The sequence below is a fragment of the Salvelinus namaycush genome, chromosome 11 (genome assembly GCF_016432855.1).
Source record: "Salvelinus namaycush isolate Seneca chromosome 11, SaNama_1.0, whole genome shotgun sequence".
Classification (NCBI taxonomy): domain Eukaryota; kingdom Metazoa; phylum Chordata; class Actinopteri; order Salmoniformes; family Salmonidae; genus Salvelinus; species Salvelinus namaycush.
The window spans coordinates 4,345,079-4,369,586 of NC_052317.1; the positions used below are offsets into that span (position 1 = coordinate 4,345,079).

Below are 24,508 nucleotides of genomic sequence, written 5' to 3' on the forward strand. Positions count from 1 at the left end.
ATCGCCTAAGGAACATACACTTTATATCAAATACTGTATGTATCCATTAAGGAAACAGACCTTATTCATCAATAAAATATTACTTCTTAATGTTGATGATTCAGTCACCTAATCCTTGACGAATAAGTGGTCTTACTATACAGTACATAACTAATAATTAATTTAACATTTGAGCAAATTGACACTAGCGTGGTATAGAATTTGCATCTTCATGTACAATTGCAAAACAAATGCATGTGTAAAGTATGTGATAATTCATACATTTCACAATAATGCAATCATGGACTAAACCCTATCCAAGAGTTTTTACTTACTGCAGGCAAAGCGAAGAAGGACACTCCAATGAGAGCAAAAGTGCCAGCTAACAGCCTCCCAGCCCACGTCTTTGGGGTTTTGTCTCCATAACCAATGGTGGTCAATGTGATCTACGTACAGGGGAGAGAGACGTGATCTTCATACACGGCGCCATGGAAACTGAAGAAATGTACAACATGGTTGGTAATGTGAATGTTGCCGTATTTGTAAAGATGCAGGTAGGATCTGACATTGCCAGCTGGTATTATAGCTATCCATATGTACTGCAGATGCTTCCAGCTCTCAGACATTAAAGATAAATGGGGCAATAGTGTACAAAAACATTACATAAACATTGCTACGGCATGATTGATTGAGTTTGGCTCAACTTATGTCTCTACATCCCACCTTGCACATAACCTTCTAAGAGCTTGTGAGAGAGTGGTTGTCCTATGGTGATTTTGCATACAACCTTCCGACAACTTTATGGGAATGTTGAAGGATAGTTGCTTGGCTTTGCAACTTTCTCAGCATCTTTAATGAACTTTCTTCGTATTTTATTACTGAAATGTAACGTTTCCTCAAAATGGTGTGGCATTGGGAATGTTCTGAAACTGTTCAGAGATCATTCCCAATATCACGTTTTAGAACACTCCCAGAATATAATCAAAAATGTTTTTAAACAGAACCTTGTGGGAACCTCCAGGAAGCGTTATGTTGAAGTACTGAAATTCTCCCAAAATAATGTTTTTTCCCGAAAGTTCTCTCAACTATTTGAGAACATTCCTAACACCGCACCATTTTTGAGAATGTTCCCAGAATAACGCCCCAAAAATGACATTAACTAGAACCATTAGGGAACCTGGAGGAAACGTTATGCTGAAGTAATGAAATTCTCCCAAAATGGAGGCTGTTTCCTAAAGTTCTCTGAACTATTTGAGAACATTCCCAATATCACACCATTTTGAGATTGTTCTTAGAATATTACCTACAATTAAATGAAATGTAACCACGTGGGAACTTATAGGAAGCATTCTGTTAAAGTAATGAAATGTAACAAGAAAATCATGTTTTTTTTTTCAAGTTCCTTAAATGTGCTGAGAATGTTCCAAAGCCAAGCAACTATCCTGCAACATTGTATGAAAATAATAACCGTAGTAGTGGTGCGTGGGTCAGCTGTTCGTTCACAAGCACCCGCCCACAATTGCTAATAACCCATCCGCAACCGCCCGACTATATGTGTGGGATAAAGCGAAAATCTGAGGCCTGCACCAGACCCTAACTCGCTAACATAGAAAATGCGCTGTAGGCTACAGTCAGAGACAGCAGAATAATTTTTTGACAGGGTTGCAGGATTTTTTTTTGCCTGGCTTATATGTTTCTGCTTATAATTTCCAACTATTTGTTAGTCAACTTCTCTACAATTAAATACATGCAACTTCTCTTCTGTCATTATACACTGAGTGTACAAAACATTAGGAACACCTGGTATTCCATGATATAAACTGGCCAGGTAAATCCAGGTGATAACTATGATTGATGTCACCTGGTAAATCCACTTGAATCAGTGTAGATGAAGGGGACGAGACAGGTTAAAGAAGGATTTTAAGCCTTGAGACAATTGAGACATGGATTGTGTATGTGTGCCATTCAGAGAGTGAATGGGAAAGACAAAGTATTTAATTGCCTTTGAACAGGGTATGGTAGTAGGTGACAGGCGCACCGGTTTGAGTTTATCAAGAACTGCAACGCTGCTGGGTTTTTCACGCTCAACAGTTTCCTCTGTGTATCAAGAATGGTCCACCACCCAAAGGACATCCAGCCAACTTGACAACTGTGGGAAGCATTGGAGTCAACATGGGCTAGCGTCCATGTGTAAGGCTGTTCTGAGGTCAAAAGGGGGTGCGACTCAACATAAGGAAGGTGTTCCTAATGTTTTGTACACTCAGTTTCCCAAACTTGGTCCTGCCCCCCACATTCTCTCAAGATGCTGAAAGAAATACATCATATTTCTCCACTCCTGTGCCCATGTCAAAATGTACATTTGGTGTATCATTTTACTGTAAGAAATGCTTCATTCTGCAGGAGTTAATATTAAGGCTATGTGAGCTGTTATAGACCTACAGTCAGTGTCCAGATTCTATTTAACCCATCTGAACAGCAGGCTACAGCTCCCTTGATGTGCCATAAGCCTTTTTGAAGTCCCCGTCTTGTGACTGTGGAATTTGTATAGCACCTCACAATCATCACACATAATATAGCCGGCACTGCTATCGTCCTCTTTTACCATTTCACCAAATCTTTCCCAAAATTTATTTTCTGACCCTCTCTTTCCTTTATTTTCACCTCTCCATTTCACAGCTTTTCTCTAATTTAATTAAATTCTGACATTGTCCTTTTCGCCTCTGTGAATAACGTTCACTTTTTAATGCCGTTCCCAAAAGCATTTGGCGATTGGCGTGTAGGCCTTTTTGGAAGGGTGTACGGTTAGGCCCTAAAACTTAGGCTTACGCACTAATGCCAGGTAGTCTAAAATAATGAAAGAAAAACGTAAATGTAGACTATACTGTAGATATAAATTGCACAAGAATGAAACGTTTATAGATTTTTTTAAGGTATTGTTTTCTCTTTATCCCACCTGCCCTTCATCCACACAATATTTCATGATCCTAAACCCGCCCGGCCCGCAGTTATCCGCGGGGACTGCGGGTTATGAGTCAACCCGCGCATCACTAAACATAGGGCAACCGCGCTCTCTAGGAAACATATAGTTCTTAGAACTTTTTGTGCAAACTGGGAATATACCAGTTGGCTGAGATTCTCTTTTAAAACATAGACCTGGGAAGGTACCAACTACAGGTTTTTCTATAAATACATACCAGGCCCCACCACAGTCTCTTTTAAAACAAAGACCTGGGCAGGTACCAACTACGGGTCTTTCTACAAATACATACCAGGCCCCACCACAGAGCGTCGGCATACGTGTCAAAGTCCTGGGGTTCGGGCTTAATGGTGGGGCTATCAGTATCCGACACCTCCATGGTGACATCATCTTTCTCCACCAGGTACACCAGGAAGGAGGCCAGAATGAGAGACAGGAAGCCAATGTACCAAGCGGTGATCAGCTCCTAAAAGCCAGTCACACAGAAACATACAGTAAGGGTTCTGATGTGTATTTAGGGACGTGAAACACTCTGAACCTTGCAGATTGAAATACAGTACCAGTCAAAAGTTTGGACGAACCTACTCATTCAAGGGTTTTTCTTTATTTGTACTATTTTCTAAATTGTAGAATAATAGTGAAGACATCAAAACTATGAAATAACACATATGGAATTATGTAGTAACCCCCCAAAATAATCCTTAGCAATCTACACACAATACCCCATGAAGACAAAGCAAAAACAGGTTGACATTTTTGCAAATGTATTAAAAATAAAAAAACGAAAACCGAATATACTTAGATAAGTATTCTTTGCTATGAGACTCAGAAATTTTTGCTCAGGTGCATCCTGTTTCCATTGAGATGTTTCTACAACTTGATTGGAGTCCACCTGTGGTAAATTCAATTGATTGGACATGATTTGGAAAAGCACACACCGGTCTATATAAAATGTCCCACAGTTGACAGTGCATGTCAGAGCAAAAACCAAGCCATGAGGTTGAAGGAATTGTCCGTAGAGCTCCGAGACAGGATTGAGTCGAGGCACAGATCTGGGGAAGGGTACCAAAATATTTCTGCAGCATTGAAGGTCCCTAAGAACACAGTGGCCTACATCATTCTTAAATGAGCAATCAGGGGAGAAGGGCCTTGGTCAGGGAGGTGACCAAGAAACCGATGGTCATTCGGACAGAGCTCTAGAGTTACTTTGTGGAGATGGGAGAACCTTCCAGAAGGACAACCATCTCTGCAGCAGTCCAACAATCAGACCTTTGTGGTAGTGTGGCCAGACGGAAGCCTCTGCTCAGTAAAAGGCACTTGACAGCCCGCTTAGCATTTGCCAAAAGTCACCTAAAGATTCTCAGACTATAAGAAACACGATTCTCTGGTCTGATGAAACCAAGATTGAACTCCTTGGCCTGAATGCCAGCATCACGTCTGGAGGAAACCTGGCACCATCCCTACGGTGAAGCATGGTGGTGGCAGCATCATGCTGTGGGGATGTTTTTCAGCAGCAGGGACTGGGAGACTAGTCAGGGTCGAGGGAAAGATGAACGGAGCAAAGTACAGAGATATCCTTGATGAAAACCTGCTCCAGAGCGCTCAGGACCTCAGACCGAGGCGAAGGTTCACCTTCCAACAGGACAACGACACTAAGCACATAGCCAAGACAACGCAGGAGTGGCTTCGGGACAAGTCTCAATGTCCTTGAGTGGCAAGGCCAGAGCCCGGACTTAAACCTGATCAAACATCTCTGGAGAAACCTGAAAATAGCTGTGCAGCAACGCTCCCCATCCAACCTGACAGAGCATGAGAGGATCTGCAGAGAAGAATGTGAGAAACTCCCCAAATACAGGTGTTCCAAGCTTGTAGCGTCATACCCAAGAAGACAAAGGCTGTGATCACTGCCAAAGGTGCTTCAACAAAGTCCTAAGTAAAGGGTCTGAATACTTTTGTAAATGTAATATTTCAGTTTTTTTATTAGTAATAAATTAGCAAACATAAAAATAAAAATAAACTATTTTGCTTTGTCATTATGGGGTATTGTGTGTAGATTGATGAGGGGAAAAAACTATTGAGGCAATTTTAGAATAAGGCTGTAACCTAACAAATAGTGGAAAAAGTCAAGAGGTCTGAATACTTTCTGAAAGCACTGTAGATGGAGTTGGATCAGGGCACTTTGTGTGATGGAATTATGAGGACTCTGTACATTACATCTCCAACTCCGGTACTGGAGAGCTACTGGGTGTGCAGGCTTTTGTTCAGCTTTTTTCTGCTTTTAAGTAATGAGAACTCCATCTGACATAAGTTCAAATACTATTTCAAATGATTAAAAATACTTGATCTGCACTTCATTGAGCTTGCCTGTTGCAATGGAACCAATACAAAAGTCCCAAAAGTGGAAACCCCACCCCATCTGACCGTCAAAGCAAGCTAGGGCCAACACTCAATAAAGTATTTGAAAGATTTCAAACAGTATTTGAACCCAGGTGTGAACTTTATACATCAGTAGCTGGAGTAAGGGTATATAAGGACACTGTACCTTACTGTGTGTGTAGATGGATTATTTTGAAAACATAATTGTTTGAAACCTGAACATTTTAATACATATTATGAGGCATGTCTTACCTTGCTTGAAAGTAACCTATTCGATCTCCTCTCTTTCTAAATTCCTAAAGGATATTTTCATCTCCGTCACATGAAACCGCACGCATTTGCAATGCACTTTTGACAATGGTGTTTTCCCACTAATTGCATTATGGGACATACGTAGCCTACTGCCTTGTGCACATGCTGCGCTCATAATGTGACGAAATAATAGTTTAGAAACATTTTAAGCTCAACGTTCTGATCGTTTGCATCAGACTCAATGCTTTAAAAAAGGATGTTGCCTCGGCCTACCAGTTCTATTCATTTGGGATCGTCCCACAACTGTCCCAGAGTCTGTTTGGAATAGGCCATTTATTTCTTCACAAGCTGACCAATAGAATAGGTAGCCTAAACTTTTCTACTATAGTAGATTGACATAGTTTAGTGATTTCGCTGTTCGTTACTCGTCTTGTTGGCTGAGGAAAAGTACACGTGGACAGTTATTCTAACATGTTCAAAGTGCACGTCAGCATTCCATAAAAGGACCGCACATTTTTGCATCCTGGACTTGCACGTTCTGTTATTATCAATTACCATATTCTAAATGTGATTTCCATCATTCTGAGCACCGTGGGTGGATGCCCTAACCAGGTTACACACCCAATGCATATGGGTCTGGTATATTTAAAAGCTGCCTGTCAAATATCCGGCGCCACATTTTCCTAAAGGAAACCCTGCTCTGTGGGAGTAGATGGAGTAAGTGTTTATGGACACCATACCTTACTGTGGGAGTAGATGGAGTAAGTGTTGATGGACACCATACCTTACAGTGGGAGTAGATGGAGTAAGTGTTTATGGACACCATACCTTACTGTGGGAGTAATGGAGTAAGTGTTTATGGACACCATACCTTACTGTGTGCGTAGATGGAGTAAGTGTTTATGGACACCATACCTTACTGTGTGCGTAGATGGCGGAGCCCAGTAGTTTCCAGGTGCCTCCACGGCGGTCCATGCGGAGCATGCGCAGAATCTGCAGGAAGCGCAGACTGCGCAGGGACGTGGCAAGCACGTTGCCTTGGTTACGCACAGCAACCACCGGCACCGAGGCAATCAGCACAAAAATATCTACCAGAGAGAAAATGAAAAGACAAAACATCCAAAATTAGATTAAATTCATAAACCAATTGTCAATTTGTATAACACAGGGACGGTTTCCCAGACACAGATTAAGCCTAGTGGAGAATCTCTATTGAACATGCTTTTTAGTCTAGAACGCTTAATCTGTGTCCGGGAAACCAGCCCATAGTTGTATAGTTAACTGATAAGTCTACAATATCAACCAGATATAAAGAATTCTGTGTGAGAGGATGATTGTGTTCTGAAAGGTTCTGGGTCGTATTCATTAGGGTTCATTAGGGAAACCAGCCCGTAGATGTATATTTAGCTGATAAGTCTACAATATCACATAGATATAAAGAATGCTGTGTGAGTGGATGATTGTGTTTGGAAAAGCCATGGGTCATGTTCAATAGGGCACGCAACAGCAGAAAATGTTGTAAAACCTTTGCATTTGAGCATTGGTTATTGGACAAGTCCAGGTAGTCCCAGCCAGGTAGTCCCTGTTGCAGTCCATTTTTCTTCCCTTTGGTGCCTAATGAACACAACTCTGGATGTAGTGCCGACAGGTTGCTCTGGGTTAGTCCTTACTTGACAGGGAATATATGTATTTACTATTTGAAGACGTGGCTGTGTAGTAGTATATTTTAGTAATTAGCTAAAGGGCTTACTGCACTATACGTTGGGTTCAGTCTTGTACGATTATGACCAAATAGAAATCTTGATATCAAACCTGGCCAGATTGTACAATTTGCTAGTCAACTTCAGCAGTGTATTTGATCTGCGTATGTGCCTCCCTCTAATCTTACAGTATATGCGAGTAAAGTGAGTTTGTCAAAACTGAAAGCATGCATCTTAGAAACCGTTTTTAAATCCAAACTTTATACGTCCGAACTTGGCTTATTCGCTGTGGTAGAATGTTTATTGATTGGCGATTTTGTGCACGTATCTAAATCCCATCAGGTAGCCTGATTTCAGATGTGTCATGTAAATGAGATTATTAGGGAAATTGTTATTTTTGCAAGGCATGTAAACGTTGAAATCAAACTATAATATTCATCTGACTGTGCATACTCAGTGCCGGCCGTGTTCCTACTAGTCAGTCACAGGGATCGGTTCGTAACACCAGCCACACTACATGATAATGGCTCAATATTTCTGACACTGTCAGAACTTTGTCGGAGCCTACAACTGCACGTAGTGGTGCTTAATTGGCAGACCCAAACCCTGTCACACTGAACGAGCCAAGATATCCGACAATCGTTCACGACCTAAGAATTTGCCCACGAGGAAATGTTTTTGTCTGTGACGGCAAAATCGTAGCATAAGACGGCTAAAATTGTACAGTCCATGAAGGCCTTAAGGGATTTTGTAACAGTATTTGAAATTCGATTGAGTGTATATGCATTTTGTACTGTACTTTTGTACTACATTTTCAGATATGGCCCTGACTAATAATGAATAATAAATAATAGTAGTAAATAGTCATTATAATTACGTGCACTGCAAATAATCAAAGACTAAAAATGAAACATGCTAAATCTGTTTCTTTGGCTGAAGAGACTTCTGCGCTCTTAATATGACTGTGTACTGGTGAAACCAAAAGTATTCTGTACTTCCTCCATCTTACCTAAAATACATAATGGCTTGCGGGCGAATTTGAGCCGCCCCCTCCATCCTTTGTATCTGGAGCAACAGCCTGCCGACCATATTCTCAACCCAAACTCTGTTCCGAAGACAAATATGGTGGATGTTTCCTGAGAAAGTCAAACAAGACAAATAGAATACCTTCAGTAAAGATTTCACATCAAATGTTGCTATTATTATGCATTAAATTCATTAGTACATATTGTTGCAATTGGACCCAATATTAATATGTGATGTATTTATGATGTATGCATTTCAATATTGAACTTTTGTGCATTTATTTACAAGATAAATCTTCAAACTTACCAATATAACAAGCCAATGGCCGGAGGCCTTTTCGTGTTCTTTGAAAGTTGTTAGTATGGCCAATATCAAACATCCCAGCACAATCAAAAATCTGCAAAGACAGAAAACTAGAACAGTTCACAATAGATTCAGGAGATTGTATGGCCAGCAATTTGACACAAAAGGTAGCCCATATGCTGTAATAACAAAGTATGCTTCATTAGTGAATGGAATTGTATTTTTGTTTAACAATAATTGTCTACAGTGAACTCAATTTGAGACTGTATTTCGTCCGACCTTTTTGCCATTTTGTAATCACAAAGCCATGCCACTAGGGGGACTTAAGTACTTTCTAATGTGTGGGTTTATAGAAATCTCTGCTTTATATATCCCCTAAATAAACAAAATTCATAGAGTGGAGAGGTTCCTGGAACCTCAAAAACACCACATTTGACAACAAAATGTTTTAAACAATTGTAAACAGACTTAGCATCTCATTAACTGGTCTTTAGAGAACTGGAGCACATGTTCAAATTATATACACAACTGAGGTTCACACAGAAGATACTCATCAACATTCCCTTACAAACATTTGTAGATATTAATTAGTCGGTCCTGTAGGTATGCTGACATGAAACCGGATTGGTCCATTTCACTTCTCTCTCTTTTTTTGTTGAAATCGTAAAGTGAAACAATACAATTCAGTTTGGATCTAACCTCTCACTGATGGCTCAGTGAGGGGTTAGAAGTTGTCACTCCCGGATGCCTGCTAACAGGATACGGTCTATAGAATACAGGACATGTGCCAAACAGAGCCATCAATCAGGCAAGTGTCTGAGCCCCTAATGGCACCCTATTGCCTATGTAGTGCACTACTTTTGGCCAGGGCTCCACAAGCAAATAGGGTGCCATTTGGGACGCAGACACTGTGTGCAGTTCTAGCTACCTACAGTCAGGAAGTGTTGCTACGGTAGCCCCCAGTGTTTCTCTATCAATTACCATGGGAACCAATTTAGGAGGTGCACATTCAAGCCCAGCACTAAAACACTTGTTTCAACTGATCAACTGGTTCTAGCCCAGTTCTAACAAGCCCAGTAAGAACACACCTGTTACAACTGATCAACTGGTTCTAGCCCAGTACTAACAAGCCCAGTACGAACACACCTGTTACAACTGATCAACTGGTTCTAGCCCAGAACTAACAAGCCCAGTACGAACACACCTGTTACAACTGATCAACTAGTTCTAGCCCAGTACTAACAAACCCAGTACAAACAAGCCCAGTACAAACACACCTGTTTCAACTAGTTCTAGCCCAGTACTAACAAGCCCAGTACAAACACACCTGATCAACTAGTTCTAGCCCAGTACTAACAAGCCCAGTACAAACACACCTGTTACAACTGATCAACTAGTTCTAGCCCAGTAGTAACAAGCCAAGTACTAACACACCTGTTTCAACTGATCAACTAGTTCTAGCCCAGTACTAACAAGCCAAGTACTAACACACCTGTTTCAACTGATCAACTAGTTCTAGCCCAGTACTAACACACCTGTTTCAACTGATCAACTAGTTCTAGCCCAGTACTAACAAGCCAAGTACTAACACACCTGTTTCAACTGATCAACTAGTTCTAGCCCAGTACTAACACACCTGTTTCAACTGATCAACTAGTTCTAGCCCAGTACTAACACACCTGTTTCAACTGATCAACTAGTTCTAGCCCAGTACTAACACACCTGTTTCAACTGATCGTGTTCTAGCCCAGTACTAACACACCTGTTTCAACTGATCAACTAGTTCTAACAAGCCCAGTACTAACACACCTGTTACAACTGATCGAGTTCTAGCCCAGTACTTACACACCTCGATTCAACTAAATTAATAATCACCAAACCCAAGGTTAGTTAAATCAGTTGTGAGATAGTGCTGGGGAGGGGCCAGCTGAGTATAAGCCTGTATCATCTGCATATAAATGGATGAGAGAGCTTCCTACTGCCTGAGCTATGTTGTTGATGTAAATTGAGACGAGCGCGTGGCCTAGGATCGAGCCTTGGGGTACACCCTTGGTGACAGGCAGTGGCTAAGACAGCCAATGTTCTGACTTTATACACTGCACTCTACGAGAAAAGTAGTTAGCAAACCAGGCCAAAGACCTCTCAGAGACACCAATACTCCTTAGCCGGCCCACAAGACTGCCCTATCCCATCTGGACAAGAGGAATACCTATGTAAGAATACTGTTCATTGACTATAGCTCAGCATTCAACACCATAGTTACCTCCAAGCTCATCATTAAGCTAGAGGCCCTGGGTCTCAACCCCACCCTGTGCAATTGGGTCCTGGACTTCCTGGCGGGCCTCCCCCAGGTGATGAAGGTAGGAAACAAAATCTCCACTTCGCTGATCCTCAACACTGGGGCCCCACAAGGGTGCATGCTAAGTCCCCACCTGTACTCCCATGACTGCGTGGCCATGTACACCTCTAACTCATCATCAAGTTTGCAGACGACAACAGTAGTAGGCTTGATTACCAACAACGACGAGACAGCCTACAGGGAGGAGTTGAGGGCACTCGGAGTGTGGTGTCAGGTTGGCAAAACAAAGGAGATGATCATGGACTGCAGGAAACAGCAGAGGGAGCACTCCCCTATCCACATCGACTGGACAGCAGTGGAGAAGGATGAAAGTTTTAAAGTTCCTCGGCGTACACATCACGGACAAACTGAAATGGTCCACCCACACAGACAGTGTGGTGAAGGCGGCGCAACAGCGCCTCTTCAACCTCAAGAGGCTGAAGAAATTTGGCTTGTCACCTAAAACCCTCAAACTTTTACAGATGCACAATGCATCACCGGGGGCAAATTACCCGCCCTCCGGGACACCTACAGCACCCGATGTCACAGGAAGGCCAAAAAGATCATCAAGGACAACAACCACCCAAGCCACTGCCTGTTCACCCGCTACCATCCAAAAGGCGAGGTCAGTACAGGTGCGTAAAAGCTGGGACCGAGAGACTGAAAAACAGCTTCTATCTCAAGGCCATCAGACTGTTAAACATCCATCATTAACATTCCATTCCTTTACTTAGACTTGTGTGTATTAGGTAGTTGTTGTGGAATTGTTAGATATTGCTGCACTGTCGGAACTAGAAGCACAAGCATTTCGCTACATTCGCAATAACATCTGCTAACCATGTGTATGTGACCAATACAATTTCATTTGATTTGACAAGCCAGGGCAGACAGTGAACAGATTGCCAGGTGGAATCCAAGCAGCAGTGCAGCAGGCAACGGGAGTAGGTGTCACACCCTAAATGACCTAACGTAAAGTCCACTTGAGTGACAGAAGACTTAGCCAATCACTGCGCAACGCTCCATATTTTCTGCTGGCTTTCCCCACCACCACAGAAAGCACTGAGCTAGACTTAAACACCTGGATTTTGGAGCTGCCTTACACAAGAAACCAAAAAAAGAGACCATGTTTGTATGCGGCTTTATTAATTCAATGATATATATTAATTTGACATTGTTTGCAAACTGATATGTGACACATATTAATTGCAAAATAACATGCAAGCCCACCTGCCCTAAATGACAGGTCGCCATTGTGCAGAACATTGTCCCAAAACAGCCCTTGCAGGTCTGAAAGGACTGGATAGATATGAGCAATATAACAATAGCTCATCCAAGACTATTTTAGGTTGTTTATTTATATGTAGTGTACTGTACCGGCAAGAACCAGCATGACGGCTCCCTTCCTGGCATTAGACAGAAGTAAAAACATTTTTTTTCACTTATTCTTATTATATTCCGCCGTCTGCACTAGAATTTCCTAGACGGCTCTGAGTCATGCGTGACCTTAGTTCACCAGACTATACTCATTTTGATTTAATTCACTGTGCAGTTAACAAGCTGTAAAATGGCTGTGATATCATCCTTGTTTCAGCTATTGCTTTACTGCAAAGCATATTTTCTCTTTCAATTAACTCAGTCATTTAATTTAAGATAACAATGCAACAAAATGGTACATGTAAATGGGAGTTGGGAGAGTAAGACTTGATAATGTACAGCGTCAAAAGTTTGGACACACCTAATGATTCAAGTGTTTTTCATTATTTTTACTGTTTTCTACATTGTAGAATAATATTGAAGACATCAATATTAAGAAATAACACATATGGAATCATGTAGTAACCAAAAAAGTGTTAAACAAATCAAAATATATTTTTGATTATTCAAAGTAGCCATCCCTTGAAGACACCTTTGCACACTCTTGGCATTCTCTCAACCAGCTTCACCTGGAATGCTTTTCCAACAGTCTTGAGTTCCCGCATATGCTGAGCACTTGTTGGCTGATTTTCCTTCAACTCATCCCAAACCATCTCAATTGGGTTTAGGTTGGGTGATTGTGGGGGCCAGGTCATATGATGCAGCAATCCGTCACTCTCCTTATTGGTCAAATTGACCATACACTACCTGGAGGTGTGTTGGGTCATTGTCCCGTTGAAAAACAAATGATAGTCTCACTAAGCACAAACCAGATGGGATGGCGTATCGCTGTGGTAGCCATGCTGGTTAAGTGTGTCTTGAATTCTAAATAAATCAATCACCAGCAAATAACGCCCACACCATCACACCTCCTCCTCCATGCTTCAGGGTGGGAAACACACATGCAGAGATTCCCGTTCACCTATTCTGCATCTCACAAAGAATCAGTGGTTGAAGTCCATTGCTCGTGTTTCTTGGCCCAAGCAAGTCTCTTCTTATTATTGGTGTCCTTTAGTAGTGGTTTCTTTGCAGGAATTCAATCATGAAGGCCTGAATCACAAAGTCTCCTCTGAACAAATCAAATCAAACTTTGTCACATGCGCCAAGAACAACTAGTGCAGACCTTACCGTGAAATGCTTACTGACAAGCCCTTAATAACCAGTTGAAGCTAGGGGTCAGATTTATTTTTTTAAATAACGTTCCCAAGGTAAACGGACTATTTCTCAGGTCCAGATCGTAGAATATGCATATAATTTACAGATTAGGATAGAAAACACTCCAAAGTTTCCAAAACTGTCAAAATATTGTCTGTGAGTATAACAAAACTGATTATGCAGGCGAAAACCTGAGAAAATCTAACCCGGAAGTGTTTAAAAAAATAATATATATTTTATTTTTTTATTTTTTTATCTGTGTTTCCTGGCCCGTCTTTCTTCCATTTAAAGGGGTATCAACCAGATTCCTTTTCCAATGGCTTTCTCAGGCTGTGACCAGGCTTTAGACATAGTTTCAGGCTTTTATTTTGAAAAATTAGCGAGATTCTTCAAAACTAGTCAGGTGTCCTCTGATTAGTTCCTGCGCGCGAGAGGGGTAGCTCTCCATTTTCTTTTTCTCTCTTATTGAATAGGTTACGGTCGAAAATATTATCGATTATGTTTGTTAAAAACAACCTGAGGATTGATTATAAAAAACATTTGACATGTTTCTACGAACATTACGGATACTTTTTGGAATTTTCGGCGAACGGAACGAGGCTTTGGTTTTCTGAACATAACGCGCAACCCAAATGGCATTTTTTTGTTATAAAAGTAATATTTATCGAACAAAAAGAACATTTGTTGTGTAACTGGGAGTCTCGTGAGTGCAAATATCCGAAGATTATCAAAGGTAAGCGATTAATTTTATTGCTTTTCTGACTTTCGTGATCATGCTAATTTGGGGCTAGCTGTTGTAGCATTGATTGATACACTCACAAAAGCTTGGATTGCTTTCGCTGCAAAGCATATTTTCAAAATCTGACACGATAGGTGGATTAACAACAAGCTAAACTGTGTTTTGGTATATTTCACTTGTGATTGCATGATTATAAATACTTTTAGTAATATTTTAGTTTAGGAAAATGATCCCGCTAAAGGGATTCGTAGGGCAGAGAAGTTAACCAACAGTGCAGTTAATGAACAATTAAGAAAATATTTACCAAATAAACTACAGTAAAAAACAATAAAAAGTAACAATAAAATAACAATAACGAGGTTTTATGCAGGGGGTACCGGTACCGAGTCAGTGTGTGGAGGTACAGGTTAGTTGAGGTAATTCAGTCTTATGGCTTGGGGGTAGAAGCTGTTGAGGAGCCTTTTGGTCCTAGACTTGGCGCTCCGGTACTGGTTGCCGTGCGGTAGCAGACAAAAACTGTCTATGACTTGGGTGACTGGAGTCTCTGATGATTTTATGGGCTTTCAGCTGACACCGCCTATTATATATGTCCTAGATGGCAGGAAGCTTGGCCCCAGTACGCACTACCCTCTGTAGTGCCTTACGGTCAGATGCCGAACAGTTTCCATACCAGGCGGTAATGCAACCGGTCAGGATGATCTCGATGGTGCAGCTGTAGAACTTTTTGAGGATCTGGGGACCCATGCCAAATCCTTTCAGTCTCCCGAGGGAGAAAAGGTTTTGTTGTGCCCTCTTTACGACTGTCTTGGTGTGTTTGGACCATGATAGTTCCTTGGTGATGTGGACACCAACGAACTTGAAACTCTCGACCTGCTCCACAACAGCCCTGTCGATGTTAAGGGGGGCCTGTTTGGCCCGCCTTTTCCTGTAGTCCACGATCAGCTCATCTCCCTCAGCACCACACTGCCAGTTCTCTGACCTCCTCCCTATAGGCTGTCTCATCGTTGTCGGTGAGCAGGCCTACCACTGTTGTGTCGTCAGCAAACGTAATGATGGTGTTGGAGTCGTGTTTGCCCAACCAGTCGTGGGTGAACAGGGAGTACAGGAGGGGACTAAGTTCACACCCCTGAGGGGCACCAGTGCTAAGGATCAAGATGGCAGGTGTGTTGTTGCCTACTCTTACCACCTGGGGGCGGCCCGTCAGGAAGTCCAAGATCCATTTGCAGAAGGAGGTGTTTAGTCCCAGGGTCCTTAGCATCGCGGGCACTACGGTGTTCAACGCTGAGCTGTAGTCAATGAATAGCATTCTCACATAGGTGTTCCTTTTGTTCAGGTGAGAAAAGGGCAGTGTGGAGTGCGATTGAGATTACGTCATCTGTGGATCTGTTGGGGCGGTATGCGAATTGGAGTGGGTCTAGGGTATCCGGGAGGATGCTTATGATGTGAGCCATGACCAGCCTTTCAAAGCACTTCATGGCTACCAATGTGAGTGCTACGGGGCGGTAATCATTTAGGCAGGTTACCTTTGCTTTCTTGGGCACAGGAACTACGGTGGTCTGCTTGAAACATGTAGGTATTACAGACTCGGTCAGGGAGAGATTGAAAATGTCAGTGAAGACACTTGCCAGTTGGTCCGCGCATGCTTTGCGTACATGTCCTGTACTGGCCCAGCGGATTTGTGAATGTTGACCTGTTTAAAGGTCTTGCTCACATCGGCTACCGAGAGCGTTATCACCCAGTCACCCAGAACAGCTGGTGCTCTTATGCATGCGTCAGTGTTGCTTGCCTCGAGCATAAAAGACATTTAGCTCATCTGGTAGGCTCGCATTAAATGAGCAGCTCGCCTCTGGGTTTCCCTTTGTAGTCTGTAATATTTTTCAAGCCCTGCCACATCCGACGTGCGTCAGAGCCGGTGTAGTAGGATTCAATCTTAATCCTGTATTGACGCTTTGCTTGTTTGATGGTTCGTCTGAGGGCACAGCGCGATTTCTTATGAGCGTCCGGATTAGTGTCCCGCTCCTTGAAAGCGGCAGCTCTAGCCTTTAGCTCGATGTAGATTTTGCCTGTAATCCATGGCTTCTGGTAGGGATATGTACGTACAATCACTGTGGGGACAACGTAGTCAATGCACTTATTAATGAAGCCGATGACTGAGATGGTATACTCATCAATGGCATCCTATGAAACACATTCCAGTCTCTGCTAGCAAAACAGTCCTGAAGCGTAGCATCCGCGTCATCTAAACACTTCCGTATTGCACGAGTCACTGGTACTTCCTGCTTTAGTTTTTACTTGTAAGCAGGAATCATGAGGATAGAATTATGGTCAGATTTGCCAAATGGAGGGCGGGGGAGAGCTTTGTATGCATCTCTGTGTGTGGAGTAAAGGTAGTCTAGAGTATTTTTTCCTCTGGTTGCACATGTGACATGCTGGTAGAAATTAGGTAAAACTGATTTAAGTTTGCCTACATTAAAAGTCCCCGGCCAGTAGGATCACCGCTTCTGGATGAGCATTTTCTTGTTTGCTTATGGCCTAATACAGCTCGTTGAGTGAGGTCTTTGCCAGCATCAGTTTGTGGTGGTAAATAGACGGCTATGAATAATATAGATGAGAACTCTCTTGATAGATAGTGCGGTCTACAGCTTATCATAAGGTGCTCTACCTCAAGACTTCTTCTAGACATCGCGCAACAGGTGTTGTTGACAAAAAGACACACACCCCCACCCCTTGTCTTACCAGACATAGCTTCTTCTCTGTTCTGCCGGTGCATGGGAAATCCCACCAGCTCTAAATTATCCGTGTCATCCTTCAGCCACTACTCATGAAACACAAGATATTACAGTTTTTAATGTCCCGTTGGTAGGGTTATCGTAGGTCATAAATGTTATTTTCCAATGAATGCATGTTAGCCAGTAGAACGGGTGGCAGTGGGAGTTTAATCGATCACCTACGAATTCTCAGAAGGCAGCCCAACCTGGGCCCCAATTTTCCTGTTCCCGGGAAAGCAGTATATCCTTCTCGGCGGACTCGTTAAAGGTAAAAGCTTCTTCCAGTTCGTGGTAAGTAATCGCTGTTCTGATGTCCAGAAGATATTTTCGGTCAAAAGAGACAGTATCAGCAACATTATGTACAAAATAAGTATAAATATAAGTTACAAACAACGCAAAAAAACTAACAAAATAGCACAGTTGGTTAGGAGCATGTAAAATGTCAGCCATCCTCTTCGGCGCCATCTTAACAGTTGATGTTGAGATGTGTCGTTACTTGAACTCTGTGAAGCATTTATTTGGGCTGCAATTTCTGAGGCTGGTAACTAATGAACTTATCCTCTGCAGCAGAGTAAACTCTGGGTTTTCCTTTTCTGTGGCGGTCCTCATGAGAGCCAGTTTCGTCATAGCGCTTGGTGGTTTTTGCGACTGCACTTGAAGAAACGTTCAAAGTTCTTGACATTTTCCAGTGACTGACCTTCATGTCTTAAAGTAATGATGGATTGTCGTTTCTTTTTGCTTGTTTGAGCTGTTCTTGCCATAATATGGACTTGGTCTTTTACCAGATAGGGCTATCTTCTGTATACCACCCCTACCTTGTCACAACACAACTGATTGGCTCAAACGCATTAAGAAGGAAAGAAATTCCACAAATGAACTTTTAACACGGCACACCTGTTAATTTAAATGCATTCCAGGTGACTACCTCATGAAGCTGGTTGAGAGAATGCCAAGAGTGTGCAAAGTTGTCTTCAAAGTAGCAAAGGGTGGCTACTTTGAAGAATCTCACATATAAAATCTATTTTGATTTGCTTAACAGTTTTTTGGTTACTACATGTTTCCATATGTGTTATTTCATAGTTTTTGATGTCTTCACTACTTTTCTACAATGTAGAACATTTTTTAAATAAAGAAAAACCCTTCAATGAGTAGGTGTTTCCAAACTTTTGACTGGTACTGTATATTCATATGTATAAATGCAATTATTTTAAAACACAATCTCAATGTTTAATCAACGGTTTGTTCATTTATAATAAGTAGGTTTATCTTAGGCTTAAAATTAATAACGTGATATGACCAGTGATACTGTTCTATTATATGACCAGTGCATCTATATTTCTATCCACACAATACAGTGTTTCCCCTAAATTCTTAATTGTTTTGTAAATTTCTGCCTAGACACGGTTTTAAGATCAGAGTGACAAGTTACAACAAGTTACATATCTTCCTCAGATTCTCATCAGATCATCCGAGAAACCGCCAAGGTAACTAGCTTGCTGGCTTGTAAATCCTGGAAGTGTAGTCAACCCTATTCATATATACAGTGCATTCGGGAAAGTATTCAGACCCCTTGACTTTTTCCACATTTTGTTACATTACAGCCTTCTTCTACAATGGATTAAATAGTTTTCCCCCCTCATCAATCTACACACAATACCCCATAATGACAAAGCAAAAACAGGTTTTTATAAGTGTTTGCACAAATATTACATTTACATAAGTATTCAGACCCTTTGCTATGAGACTCGAAATTGTGCTCAGGTGCATCCTGTTTCCATTGATCACTCTTGAGATGTAGATTGAAGAGAAAAAAATAAATATTGAATACATTTTAGAATAAGGCTGTAACGTAACAAAATGTGGAAAAAGGGAAAGGGTCTGAATACTTTCCGAATGCACAGTATATGTAATAATTGTTAGCCAAGATACAGTAACGGTATGCTATCTAAATCATTTGTTGGGTTAATATAGAATTGGCTGGTGATGTCACTGAGATCAAGAGATCAAATTAAACTGTCCTCGATTTTCAGATGAGTTTCAAAGGAATAACATTTTCATGCATTTTGGAGTAGAATGTCCTTTAAAAAAAGTCACCAGAAGTGACCTTTTCACAATTGTTCAACAAAAAACTAAAAATTCCATGAGGGGCATGCCCCTGGACCCGCCCAGGAAGACCCCACCTCTGACTCCACTGCTCAAAGAAATCCTAGGGGAAACACTGCTCAATGCAATACCCTGAATCTAAAAAAGAACAATCATGGTCCAAATAAGCATTGAATCACCAACTGCATGAGCATACCGACTGTCAATTAACATTTACCTAATGCCACTGTCCAATATTATCGAGTAGTGTTTTTGCAAAGTTATTTTATGGACCATATTCCCTGGGCGTACCCCATTCATCCCAATAGAGCCTGGAGAGTGCACATGCAATGCAGATTCAATATGACTTTAAGAGGGTCCTGAAATAAGACAGCATGTACAGGCTCATCGGAAGCATGGTCCCATATTGGCAATTAGCTCAGGGTAGGGCAGAGTTTATGAAGGGTGAAATGGTGGAAGGTTTACAGGAAACTCAGAGTAAAGTGCTAACCTAACTATGAGGGCTGTGAAGGGGAAGAGAGCAGGGGCTGTGTATTTATCAAGTGTCTCAGAGTAGAGGAGTGCCGATTCAGGATCGGTTGAGCTTTTTAGACAACAATGACAGGGCTGTGAGTTTTGCTTTGTGAACTTCATTGCCCCTTGGCACAACCCCTGTTATAAAGCAAATATCCTGTAATTCTACATATTATGACATGGCTTAGGCATATGACCAAGGTGGAAAACTTAAAAAATTCAGGATGCTTTGCACATTAAATGAACAATTCGACGACTTTGTTACTTTGAGATTATTTGGGGATTACATTTAAAAGTAAATTTTTTATATTAATGCTCGATGGCAGTGGGTAACCAAATAATAGATTGTGGTCTCCTTGTCCATAGACTGTTTCAAGGTAAGGACACAAACAGTTTGTAATTTGGTTGAACTCTCTCTTTAAAATAGGGCTGGAAGAAACTCCTGCTTGCTCTCCAGGAGGGTTGGCCTCTCCTGCAGTGCTGGGTGTTGGAAAATGCTCCTGTTACAACAATTAATTTCTCAAAATCACATAACCTTCAAGAAAAACCGAATGAATATCAATATTTAGGTGGTTTATGCCTACTGGTTGAAGATCCTTGCCATCATCTTAGTCTACATAGACCAAATAGCTCTACTCTGCGAAGTGCAAGAGGTGTGAATGCACTGACTTCAGCAGAGGCTGTATCACTGGAAACGCTGTAGCGCCAATGCAGACATCAGATTGACCATGCAGCTACAGTCATACTTCTTGCGCTTCACGGAGCAGCGTAGAGCTTTTGTGACGGAAGTGAGTTTGGGTTTATAAAAGGCCTCCCGCCCTCACCTACCGTCAAACAATCACGTCAATGGGGACCTATACGGAGCCCTCCGTACTGTTACAGAATGTGAGAGATGCACGGCGATGCAGTTCAGAGCTCAATTTGGCCTCTGGAGGCTCTGCAATTGCTTCATAATCATCCATACAGCGCCTCTGACCACAATTTCAGATCAAGCATAATTTGTCTCTTATGCTAAGCTAACTGTTAAGCGCTGCAGGGCTGGGAAGTGTAAGTGTAGCCTTATATGCTAAGCTATGTATGGGGCAAACTCAATCAAAGCCACAGTGTCTGTCTGTGCACTACAAAAGAGAATGGTTTAATTTAACTTGAAAGTAGTTGTTTTTCTCACCCACTTAGCATAATCCACTTATTTGGTTTTTGAGACTTGATGGAATGGTTAAAACTAGGGATGTGACAAATGGACAATTTCGCTTAACGTTTAAAAAAGCCATTTTGTATATGTCAATTACAGTTTACAATGCAGAATAATGGTCCTATTTCTTCTGCTTGACCGCTAGGGCTGGGCAATGAAGTTATATGTACCGCAACCCTTTACAGACAGGACGCAGCTACAGTAACATGTCAACAATTGATAACTTTTCAGACAATTAAAGTGCCGCATCAGGTCTGTACCTGTAAAATGTTCTGTATTTTTTCCCTGACAACAATAAATGTAGCTGATTGATGTGCTTCTGTGTTGTGTTTTATGGTATGCTAGATGTGTTATATTTCTACTAAATGTCTTGGTAAGTCATGGTATTGAACACACTTTAAAGTACTTTTAAAAAAACACTTTAAAGTAAAGCCCCCTCGGCCAAACCCTCCCCTACCCGGACGACGCTGGGCCAATTGCCCCCCCCCCCCCCCCCCCCCTATAGAACTCCCGATCACAGCCGGCTGTAATACAGACTGGGATCGAAACCGGGTCTGTAGTGACGCCTCTAGCACTGCAATGCAGTGCCTTAGATTACTGCGCCACTCGGGAGGCCCCTTAAAGTACTTTTTTTAGGAGAGAGTGGTCTGTGCGCAGGCAAGCAGGCTACACGCATCACAAAAGCTAACTTTGAGGGTTGTGAAACAGGACATGAAAACAGATGCTAAGCTAACAAGGAGAGCGACTTACAGTAGGATACACACTGAGCCTGCTAAATAATACATTTTGCCTTCACAAGACTTTGTAGAAGTAATAAATCTGCAAAAGTAAAAAATAAAAAAAACGTCTGTTAACTGCGATGTGGGAACTTCAGTCTGCAGTTTTCAGTATATTGTTGACATGCCTTTTATGATACTTGAGCAGTGCACTTTAGACAGCTCTGATCCAAAATGGAGTCCTCACAAAGGGATGCCTTTGAGAGTTTCCTCCTGCCTAATTCTCTAATGCTCAGCACTTTCCCCCAGTTTCCAGAAACTAAATCATTCATGGGCCTGTTGTGTTGCCATTAGGCTGCGTCGACACCTCTGATAAGTTCTGAAGCACAAAACCATAACAGCATTTCAATGGCAGCCCAAACAGAGCGTGAGTAATTTGCTTGACTGACTCAGAGTGGTTATGTGTTCGGAGTCATACACAATGCAAACTTTTTGCACCCAGAACCAAAATCTTGATTGCAGCTACTTGATTGGATTCTGAAGGCTGAGGTGTTCAAATCTGAACTGGGGGAAGTGGACGGAAACAGCAAAACATCCTCCAATCACCAACTTCCCCTTCTGAAAAGTCCACCTGTGTTTACAATCTTTTGCAGTGAAAATCCCCACCTCCACTTCAAAACACCACCCCCACAAATGAATAATTTGTCAAAAGAATCAGAAATGCTATACCAGAACATGCAGTGTGCAGATTCCCCTTTTCACCTTTTATGTATCCCCAAACCAAGCTAACGGGAACCTGTAAGGACAAGTCAGGCAAAGGACAGTGTTTATTCATTGCAGACCTGGTTATGTCAATGTTAGGTCAATAGAGTACAGTAAATACGGATCTATCAAGTAAAGATGAATGGGGTTTAACCACAAGCAGGGTTTTAGACTTGATGTGGTCGCACCAATTTTTGCACACATCATTTAAATGTTATCTTTAATTTGCGGTCTGAGCAAGTAGCCAATAGCCTATAATGACCTACCCTCCGTATACAAAAAATAAAATGTCAACTTGACAATATCATATTTGCATTGATTGATTGTTTGGAGAGAAAAAAATCAATCCAATGCTCAATCGCAAAAAGGGTGTTATTGTTAGCGATTTTGAACTGTCGCTTTACAGTTGTAGGTCCCTATAAAATGTGTTTTATCTTTAGGTAAATTCCGGTATTTTCCTGGTTTTATTTTTCCTTTTTTTTCTTTCAGGTTTTCACTCTCAAAATCACACTTTGTTATAGAGAAATTACAAAAGTTGGATGTTCTAAGTCCACAACAATGCTTAAACCACATCAGAACACTAAATAAAAAGATTGCCCTTAGCTAGTGACTGTTGTGTTTGGCTAGTGGTGTTTTTGCAATGTATAATGTACAGTGTAGGAAACGTGTTCTGGCAGAGTTTGCAAAACAAATGGCCCGTGATTGACACAAATCATTGTGATATCATTCTGCCAGGTAGGCCTACTTTGCAGCCAACATTTAATTGGGAAGGTTTTTTGGGAAAGCCATTAGAAATGTTTATTCAAACAGCACGTGACGACTGAATTGCAAAGACCAGCAACAACAAAACAATTCACTGGCACCCCAGCAACCGATAAAAATTGGTGCCACACTGCAGTTAAGCCCTCTATTAGTATTTTTTTGCTTCAAACAGTTTGTTCAATAAGGCACAACCAGCAGTGTCAATGTCTTATGGGATTGCCTCATAAATATAGAGTGAAATCAAAGAGTTGACCACTAAAACGATATAAAATGGCACCCTCATCAAATGCAGTATACTTTGGATTCACAGATGTTCAGTTCAATGCGCTTGTCATTGAACTGAACATGTAAAAAGGGTTTCACTTTAACCTTGTCATTTTCGCATCATGTATGCAAATAGCATGATATGCCACACTGGGCTCAACTGTTGATTGGACTCAAATGTCAAAGAAGGAAGACTGTAGTTGTACTTCCAAATTTGACATAATACCTTGGTCTTGACTTAACTCGAGTTTTGACACAAACCCCTCAATTCACAATTTACACAAGACCCTGAGCAACGCTCGCAAGGGAAGAAGCACAAAGGCACTAGACCTAAAATGAACTCTGTTTTTCACATGTTCTGCTATGGGTGGGATTATTGCCTGACTGGAAGTCGAGTTAGACACATACTTCACAGTGGATGCCTCCATTGGAATGCTCCATTACCACCATGTTAGCTAAATAAATGAGGTGTGATGCCTAGTACCATTGTAACTAACATGAACTTTTCTAATATCAACTCAACCCGATGAAGTTGACATGACATACATACACTATATAAACAAAAGTATGTGGACACCCCTTCAAATTAGTGGATTCGGCTATTTCAGCCACACCTGTTCCTGACAGGTATATACAATCGAGCACACCGCCATGCAATCTCCATAGACAAACATTGACAGTAGAATGGCCTTACTGAAGAGCTCCGTGACTTTCAACGTGGCACCTTCATAGGATGCCAGTTCGTCAAATTTCCGCCCTGCTAGAGCTGCCCCGGGAAACTGTAAGTGCTGTTATTGTGAAGTGGAAACTTCTATGAGCAACAACGGCTCAGATGCAATGTCGTCGGCCACACAAGCTCACCGAATGGGACCGGCGAGTGCTGAAGCGTGTAGCACGTAATAATAGTCTGTCCTCGGTTGCAACACTTACTACCAAGTTGCAAACTGCTTCTGGAAGCAACATCAGCACATTAACTGTTCGTCGGGAGCTTCATGAAATGGGTTTCCATGGCCCGAACAGCCACACGCAAACCTAAGATTACCATGTTCAATGTCAAGCGTTGGCTGGAGTGGTGTAAAGCTCGCCACCATTGGACTCTGGAGCAGTGGAAACGTGTTCTCTGGAGTGATGAATCACACTTCACCATCTGGCAGTCCAACTGACAAATAT

At 41.7% G+C, this 24,508-nt stretch overlaps 1 protein-coding gene across 1 annotated transcript in view; it reads right to left on the reverse strand.

Moving 5' to 3' along the window:
• Window positions 1-24,508, reverse strand: part of kcnq3 (potassium voltage-gated channel, KQT-like subfamily, member 3) — a 114,640-nt gene that overhangs the window by 34,478 nt on the left and 55,654 nt on the right. The window contains exons 2-6 of the mRNA XM_039004484.1: window positions 8,617-8,707; window positions 8,294-8,420; window positions 6,500-6,672; window positions 3,249-3,422; window positions 315-425 (exon numbers count right to left, since the gene is read on the reverse strand). Coding sequence (XP_038860412.1) covers window positions 315-425; window positions 3,249-3,422; window positions 6,500-6,672; window positions 8,294-8,420; window positions 8,617-8,707 — 676 coding nt within the window. The remainder of the gene's footprint in view (window positions 1-314; window positions 426-3,248; window positions 3,423-6,499; window positions 6,673-8,293; window positions 8,421-8,616; window positions 8,708-24,508) is intronic.